The sequence below is a fragment of the Myotis davidii genome, unplaced genomic scaffold (assembly GCF_000327345.1).
Source record: "Myotis davidii unplaced genomic scaffold, ASM32734v1 scaffold217, whole genome shotgun sequence".
Taxonomy (NCBI): Eukaryota; Metazoa; Chordata; class Mammalia; order Chiroptera; family Vespertilionidae; genus Myotis; species Myotis davidii.
In genome coordinates this window covers 2,173,689-2,182,757 of record NW_006290034.1, presented here as the reverse complement: position 1 = coordinate 2,182,757, position 9,069 = coordinate 2,173,689, and the positions used below count along the sequence as shown (strand labels likewise).

Below are 9,069 nucleotides of genomic sequence, written 5' to 3'. Positions count from 1 at the left end.
AGGTATCTGGTTTTGCTTGGGTTTTATAATTGAAACACTGTTGCAGCTCCAGCTCGGCCGGCTGGCTGAAAGCATGGGGTTTGCTTAGCTTCTATAATTGTAACATATTTGCTTAGAGTGCAAGCTCACAGGCTGGCAGCAGCAGGCGGGAAACCTTGGCTTCCTCCGTCACTGGAGCAAGCAAGCCTCCTGTTCGCTTCAGCTGCCTGGCTGCCAGCCGCCATCTTGGTTGGCAGTTAATTTGCATATCTCACTGATTAGCCAATGGGAAGGGTAACGAAGTTATGGTTAATTACCATGTTTCTCTATTATTAGATAGGATACTCCCTGAAAAAAAGCCCTATCCACTGCCTGATCCCACGCCAGTTTCACCACACACTAAAAAAGAACTGGCGTGGGAACCAGGCTGGTTCGCTGGAAAGGAAGCCGACTGCGACACTGTAACAGACCCTTTCACCAGGAAGAGACCTCTGCCCAGGTCTGCGTGAGGGAGGCCGCAGGCTGCACTCACCGTGGGAGTGGGAGTGGAAGTGTCCATGGTCATGGCTGTGCGCGTGGTTGTGGCTGTGCGCAGCGCCGTGTTTCAGTTCCGGACTGTGGCAATGGTCCCCGTGGCCGTGGGCCTGGTCCAGAGCACCGTTAAAGAGGGAATGGCTGTGTTCATGGCCTATGAATAGCGTTAGAACAAAAGGCGTGTGAAAATATGTTCGTTAATGGTTACAGTAACACTGACGTCAGCAAAAGAACTAGCTCTAAAACCAGGCGCAAGTTCATAAACATTTACTTGTAAAGTGTTATTGATTCATTAGAATAACACTGAGTTCCTACCACACAGTACAGGAAGGAAATAAAGCAGAGATTGACAAACAGATCCTAAAATTTATATGGAAATTCAACAAGGGATCCGGAATAGCCAAAACAATCCTTAAAAAAAAAGAATAAAGTAGAAAAGTCACATATTGCTATTTTAAACCCAACTCCAGGATTACAGTAGATCTGAAGCAGAACTGAAAGTCCAGAAACAAACTCTCACATTTATGGTCAACTGATTGCTGGCAAGAATGACAAGACAATTCAGGGGGAAAATCACCTTTTTAGAAGATGGCGCTGAGACAATTGGTTACCTACATATAAGACAATTGGTTACCCATACCTCACACCACACACAAAAATGGACTCAAAACGGATCAGACCTAAATATAGTCTTAAATGGGTACAGTTAACTCCAAAATTTAAGGATGGGTCCTCACCAGCAAATCTACTCATGCAGTTACTAATTTTAAATTAACTGAAGGAGGGAAACATTATCATAAAATAGACGCAGGAATATCCTCCGGCTGGTAACGCAGTGTGATCAGAAACGAAGCCCAGATGCCAGCCCCGGGAACAGCTCGGAATGAAGCACTCCGCGGTGCTCCTCCGCCACGCCCGCTGCGCAGTCCCGCTGAGGGCACAGGGTCAGGCATACGGGCTGCTTCCTCCCGAGGTTCTCACGCAAACTTTCTGAGGTTAAACCTGGCATCAGCGTTTTGTAAAAAGCTACCCAGATGGTTATGAAGGCTGGCGCAAGGAAAAAAGCTAGAAGTATTTCTCATCAACACTGTGCTAGAGGTCCTGACTGTGCAATGAGACAAGCAGGAATTATACTTATCATTCTTCATGGGGATAAAAACTTTCGAATACTTAAAAATGAATCCAATGAAAAATATTTCTGTTAAAATGCCTAAGACAATTTAATAAAGGACATGGAATTTCACATGAACATGAAATTTGATCTGAGTTGTGTCCATTTTTCACAAACGCAGACAATGAATTTCTGGTCAAAATTCCAAGATGTTTCATAAAACTTGACAAGGTGATAAAAAATATATATATTGAGTCACTCTCCAAAAAACCTGGAAAATCCAGAGACAGGACTTCCCCTACGAGACCTGAAACTAGGGGACCCACTCTCTGGAGTTCTGTATGGCTGCTCACGAGAGAAGGGGGGCCAAGACAGGCGAATGGGAGGATCTGAAGAGCAGATTATAGTAAATTCAAACCCACATACACTATAATTTTTTAGTAACTAGAGTTGCTTTGTGGTTTTGATGTTTGTCTGTCTGTGTTATATAAATGGTGTCATAATCAACAGATGAGCTACACAGGTCTGGAAGGACCCACACCCAAATCGGAGCACGTGTAACGGAACAGGTGCTACTGTCGAATGAGGGGCACGGAGAAGTGGAAGACATTACTAAGAGCCTATTCACATTACTTTTGTTATTAAAAGTCCAAGTTTGACTTGGAAAATGATCAGTTTTGAAAAGTGAGTCGCTGTGACCGAAACAGGAAGTGAGGAAACAGAGGGCCCGGCCGCATACCAGAGCCGTGCGAGTGCCCGTGGCCTCCGTGCTGGAACACGAATATCCCCACCAGGTTCACCACGAACCCGAGGACGGAGACCAGCAGCAGCCGCTCGTGGTGCACGTCGGGCGGCGCCAGCGCTCTCTGGAAAACACAAGACAAGGTTCACCGGGGTGACTTCCGAGGGGTCAACGGGTGGGAGCAAAAAGCCACTTTAGAAAACGTTCAGTTCTTTTCAGAATGAGAAATCCCTCCAAAAATACCTGCCAAAGCCATACGTCGGAATAAAACCATATTCACACACTGCAGGAAAGGTAACACTCGCTGTTTTAAACACAAGTATTGGAAAGCATGACCGTTTGGCCTGAAGCCCCTCCTTCGTGGCATTTAAAGCGTTGCCGCTCATTTCAAGTTCACTCCCCCTTTAAGTCTTCTTGTCTTCAAGCACCGAGTGCGAAGGGCCCGGCAGAACTCGGTTCTCTTAAGAGCTCTCCCGCAGCCCCGCCCGTGCTGCGCCTGTACTTTCCAGGGTCAACACTTCACTCGCACCTGCAAAGCACGGTTATTTGCTCTCCATTCCAAGTAGCTGCACATCTACTTAATTTTTCTCAACTATTGTGTAAGCTCCTCCTGTAACCCGAGGCCGTCCTCAACACTTAATAATCGTGTGAAAAACAGCTCTGTTACATGTGTGTTTAGTGAATAAACATCTTCCTTGCATATATAATTTACTGGCTCTAATCATTATCTACTATACCTCAACTCCTTCTGAGAAAATAAAGAAGGCAGTGAAGATCAAAAACAGCCCATTGACAAAGCCAGCCAGCACTTCCGCTCTCACATACCTAGGGAGCAAAGGAAACAACGGGGTTATTAGGTCATTTCTTACAGATCAACCAGTAAATCTACGCATGTCGATGACGCTAAACCACTTTATACGGTTATAAGCGGCCAGCAAAGCCCAGTATTTACAGTGCAGTATGTTTTATTGTACATATATGATGAAAACAAGAACATGAATTTAAATATTATGAATTATGTTGAATAGCAGAAAATACATGGATTTCCTCACAGCAATCAGAAGACCGTGGAGTAAGGAGGTGTAGAAAGACCGTCCCCAGAAATGTGAACCAGCTGTCACTGGAGCAGGAAGAGCAGGACTAAATAGGCAAAGAAGAATCCCAAGAAAAAAAGTGGAAGAAAAGAGCCTGAAAAGAGGGGTTTTGTGACTTATTAATTCCTTCTCGCCTTAGGCCTTCTGCTTTGTGCTGTTCAGCTTTCAAATCTTTGGAAAGTGGAGCTTTGATCTGAAGGAAACTAAAATTATTTCTCAAGTATCCCTGAAACCACTTGAGATTTCTATTCCTATCACTCTTTTTCTAAGATTAAGAAATGTAGCGCAAACGACCTATTTTTAGAATCAACTCTAGCTTCACGTGATTCTAATTGAACTAGTTTTTAAAATTCTGCCCCTTCCCCACGGACTTCTGACGCCTCCTGCCTCCTGCCCGTGGGAGGCGGCGGGGAAAGGGTTTCTTTACCAAGAGGCATCTCGGGCCTAATCGTTAGGAACAACTTGAACTTGGCAGCTTTACTTGTCCAAACATATTTCAAAGGGCGCTCACAGCAGTTAATCACTCTGGTCCTTAAACCATATAATAGGAGCATCAAGAATACCGCTTTCTGTAGCTTTCTTTAATGACCCAAAGTGGACTTAAGATTTTATGGCGTCAGGGCACATGTTCTCTCCGAGCATGCAGGCTCTTTGGGGCTCTGGCTATAGCAGATCTCTTGCTCCTACTATAACAATAGTCTGATTAGTGTTTCTTGTCTCGCTTTTTATAATTTTACAAGGAACCTAATGTTTTGGTGATATCCCGAATCAGCAAGTTCTGTCCTAGACTCCATCCTTCAGCACCTGTCAAATGTGCAGTTACTGTTTTTACAGAATTGCTCCCCCATCAGACCCCAGGTTCCCCAAGGCAGGTGCTACATCTTCCTCATCTTTCTATCACTGGAGGAGCAAAGCAGTGGCCCTCAGGCATCTGAAGAGAACAGAGGGTGTGCAAGAAGCAGAGGATGCTTGCTCCAGAGCAAAGGCAAAGCCGGGCAGAAGGAGGAGGTAAGGGAGCAGGAGTCAGAGCATGCTGGAGGAGGGTGGATGGAGCAGGGGAGGGAGAGCATGGAGGTCCTGCACCTGCAAGGCAAGGGAATCAGTGAAAGAAGGAAGGACAGACTGCGAAAAGCCAGAGCAAAAGGGAGAGAGCAGTAGAGAAGAGGAAGAAAAGGCTGTGAGGGGAGAAGGAATGAGCAAACACAGGCCCAGTGACCAGAAAGATAGTGAAGAAAGGGGAGACTGTGAAGGTGGGAGGTGGGAGGGACAGGAAGAAGTGAGAGAGGGAGCAGGCAGAGGGGGCAGAGAGAAAGCGGGCAGGAGAGAGGAAGAGGATACAGGTTCTCACCGCCTCTGACACATGGATGTAATTACCCTGCAGAATGTCCTATAAGCTAAGAAAAAAAACCCACAGGCAGAGTCCATCAGATAACGGGACCACCTCGGCTTCCAGCAGAGATGCAAAAAGCCAGCTCTGCCCCTCAGGGCCCCAGGCTTGGGGGCATGACCCTCCCGTGTGAAAACACCCTCGGAATAATTGAGTCACTCTCCAAACTCAGCCAGAGGGGAAGGACTGTACATAAAAGCAGAGCTGAAGAGGATATGTAACATGAAACCATATTGAAAAAGAATGATTTTTAAATAAATCAACAGCAAAATGTCCTCCTAAAAACAAAGAAACAGGATCATTTGCATAGGCTACAACTTCTACTTTTTCATCTGCTTCAAAAAAATAGGTTAAGTGTTGAGAAATTCCCTTACCTAGTAACAATCTCACCTACAAATATTGGGTAAAATCAAGATGCCTTACCCCTAACCAAAAAAACTTAGATGCAAAAAAAAACCCCAAAAGAAGTAAATATTGTAGATGACAGGGATACAGTGTTCAGAACCAGGCGCCACTACCCCATGTAGTCAGGATGGTGGTCGCCTGTGGGAAGGAACCAGGAGGAGACAAAAGAGATTCAAGGGTTCAAGTTCCCTAAGTGTGTTCGATTAGTGAAAATTCTTTGAGCTTGAGATTTGTGTATTTTTCTGTGTTTCTTACATGTCAACAAAAAGGATTTTAAAAAGTCTTACCCATAAGAGAAAGCATCATTATCTCTCCATTTCGAAATAACAGACGCTGCCAACCCAGCCAAAATGGCAGTGCTATCGAAAAACATGTGAAAAGAGTCGGAAATCAGCCCTAAGCTGGAAAAGAACAAACATGGTGGCGTATTAGAATAGTAACCAAACAGGAGGCATCCTTCTCTAAAAACCTACGCGTCAGCTCTGCTCATCAGGAAGGAATCTTCCAGAAAGACAGCAATGAAATATGATCAAGAAGAAAAGGAGAGGGGGGAAGAACAGTACAGGTAGATTAATTCCATACATTCATTGTTCCTTCATTCTTTCACTCAGCAAATATGTATCAGGCATCCTATGTACCATGGGCAAGGTGCCCGAATTAGATAAAAGATCCCTCCTTTAATACAGTTTACATTCTAGTGGCAAGCTGAAAGGCAATGGGCACTTAATGTGGGGAAAATAAAGAGGTTATCTATTCTTCCACTGAGGGTACAGTCTCATCCTCAAAAATATACATCAACTCTAATTAAGTTTTCACTTTAAAATGAAGGTTCTGAACAAGAACCAGAATGCTGCAACAAGATCAACTGCTTCTAAGAACCTTCACTTGCGAAGAATGAGTATATTTTATTCATCTTTCTTCCAAACAGAAAAAATTTCTTGACATTTCATGTTCACAACATCTTGAGACTTACTTATTCCAGAATGAAAATGAACAGATATTACAATGACAAAGTTCCCGTGAGAAATTCACTCTAAGAACTTAAAATTCTTGTGGGACCTTCAGAAACAGAGATAATCCAGTCACATAAAGAAACTGTTGATCCGTCAACAAAGGGAACTAAAAATTGTGGTATCTAAAGAAGACATAGAAAGCCAGATTACGAAAAGGCCCACGCATTTTCTAAATCTGCCAGCGCTTCAATGGGAACACATTTGTACTCCCAGCGCACTGATAAAAGTTAAACATGGGGAGCTGTGGTTGTGGATGTGACGGTGAACAGGAAGAGGAATACCAGCTACCTGAGCTGGGTATAACAGACACTGGGTCAGTGCTAGACTCCAAATCTAGAACATATCTGGACAATCTGAGAAGAGAGCCTTAGGCCAGGAGAGCAAGCCACAGAAGAACAAGTCACGTACCACTCACGTTCTCCTTACGTACTGGTGACTTTCGACAACAGCTTGGAAATCCAAGGTTTTCATAATTTTCTCAATAGCTTTCTACAGACCAAAAGAATTACTATCTAAAATGACTTTCCATGAAAGAGACAATCTATGCACTTCAAATATGAATCCACTGAACAAGACATTTCACATAGCAATTTATGCAATGGTAGGCCACAGTAAAATATAATGTGTTGTAATAGAAAGTAACTGTGGCAAAACTCTACATATATAAACCAAGATAGTCTTGATACAGTCAGTACATATGCCACAATATGGCATAATGTAGGAAGAATAAAGGATATAAATATTGTATATTTATAATAAATGATGATTATTCCAATAGAAGACAATACAGTTGACCCTTGAATAGCAGGGAGGTTAGGGACACCCACCTCCTATGCAGTAAAAAATGCATTTAACTTTGACTTCCTAAAGTCTAACTACTAATAGCCTATTATTCACCGGAAGCCTTACCAGTAACATAAACAGTCAGTTGACACATGTGTTATATTATGATATACTGGGTTATTTCCATAAAGTAAGCTGGAGCAAAGACAATATTATTAAGGAAATCAGAAGAGAACATACATTTACAGTGCTGCACATACTGGTTGAAAACCACCTGTATGTAAGTGGATCTGCATAGTTCAAACCCATGTTGTTCAAGGGTCAACTATACAGCGCTCTTAACATGTACAATACATTGAAGGGGGTTAACATTACAGGGCACATACATCTGATTCCCAGCGGACTCAACATGGTTATGACATATACTGAGATGTGACCATGTTTCGATATGCAGTTAATATCCAAGTGGTCACTCAACGATGACCTTCATCATTTGCTGAGTGTTACTGACAAAACTGCATTCACATTTGCACTGAAAAGTAGTCCACTTTTCATATAAAAGTATACATGTCACCAAACCGGTGATATTATCTAATGTCATTGCTCAATTTCCACAGCGAGAAAGCTCAAGGACTGTCTGTGAAAATGGACCTTAGTGAACAGAGACCACGTCTGCTTAATGAACAGAACACAAAGCATAGATGGCACAGGTTCTTTACTGGGGGTCCCCGAGCTACGTCGAGGAACCCGAGACCACGCTGAAGTCTTGTATAAAAGGCTGAGGGTTGGCTCTCATCAGATTCTCCAATGGATAGGAGACATAAAGACCAATCAGTACACCCAGAAGTGTGATGACCGTATTGTTGGTTGAACAATTTTATAAGACCCTGAAGTTACTCAACAGCAAACAACCAGATAGTAGTATTTCACTTCCAGAGTTCCACGGGATATACCTCTGCCCAAAGCAGTTAAAAAACGAACAAACAACAACAAAGGTACCACCAAACACCGTGAGGGGTAAGCTTTTGGAAAACCCTGTGGGCTTCCCGACTGCAGGCCAGACCAGAGGGAAATCCTGAGGCAGTTTCAGCACAAAATTAAAGAGAGAGGTGAGTGGAAGAGATGACACGCGTCTGTCCAGATGTCCCCCGTGTAAACCTCTTCCCCATTCCAAGATCTAACAACAAAGTAAGCAGAACATCTTGGGCATCCCTCTCTGAATCTTAAGGATGAAATCCAAGGGCCACTCCCCCCCAGACAGGCAAGGACACTCCCCCGGGAGGCAGGAATCAGGTTTCTCCCAATTCCAAGGAAGTGGACAAAGACGCTAAGGGATGTGGGCAGACTCTCCATCTGCCCAAATGAGGAGGGGACTTGTCACTTTTTTTTTGGCATTCAGCAAACAGAGCCCGGTCTCCGCCGCCCCGGCTTCCGCCCCAACCCTTCCCCCTCCGGTTACCAGTTGCTCCAGATGCCGTAGAGGAGTTCAACAAAAGCGAAAGAGAGGTTCAGGCACAGGAAGAAGAACAGGTTCCGAGACGTCTTGTCCGACAGGATCGACCTGGGCACGACAAAGTGGGCAAGAGCGCGCGAGTCCAAGCGGGGCCGGGACCCGGACGCCGGGGCCCCTCTCTAGACCCTCCCAGTGCCCAAGTGAGGGTGTCCCTAGGACCCCCTTCCCTGCACCTCGGACCACCCTTCGGCCTGGGCCTTGTCCCCACTACCCCGCACACAAGGCACCCCGCACCTAAACCAGCCCGAGATCTTGCCCAACAGATTGAACTTGGGTGGTTTGTATTCATCGTCCTTGATGGACAGGGGCAACATCTTCAATGCCCGGCGAAGGGCCGGGTCTCCCGCGCTCTGGAAGCGGCTCCGTGGGTGATGGTGGTGACAGTGGTGACGCCTACGGACGGGAATCCCCCGCGATCGTCCCGGGCCGCGCGCCGATAGGAGACACAGACACCGACACACGCCCGGGAACTCGCCGACTTCCGGCCCGGGCCGCGCAACGCGTCCTG

The 9,069-nt window shown here is 45.2% G+C and overlaps 1 protein-coding gene across 3 annotated transcripts in view; it reads right to left on the bottom strand.

The window, feature by feature from the left end:
• The window catches only part of SLC30A7 (solute carrier family 30 (zinc transporter), member 7), a 29,595-nt gene extending 20,532 nt beyond the window's left edge, over positions 1-9,063 (bottom strand). The window contains exons 1-6 of one of the 3 annotated variants that reach the window (XM_006762935.2): positions 8,796-9,063; positions 8,508-8,609; positions 5,540-5,653; positions 3,104-3,191; positions 2,364-2,490; positions 512-667 (exon numbers count right to left, since the gene is read on the bottom strand). In XM_006762935.2, the coding sequence (XP_006762998.1) occupies positions 512-667; positions 2,364-2,490; positions 3,104-3,191; positions 5,540-5,653; positions 8,508-8,609; positions 8,796-8,875 (667 nt within the window). In that variant the 5' untranslated portion in view covers positions 8,876-9,063. The remainder of the gene's footprint in view (positions 1-511; positions 668-2,363; positions 2,491-3,103; positions 3,192-5,539; positions 5,654-8,507; positions 8,610-8,795) is intronic. The other 2 variants (XM_006762936.2, XM_015563400.1) reach the window with 2 other exon arrangements.
• Positions 9,064-9,069: the final 6 nt, after the last annotated feature.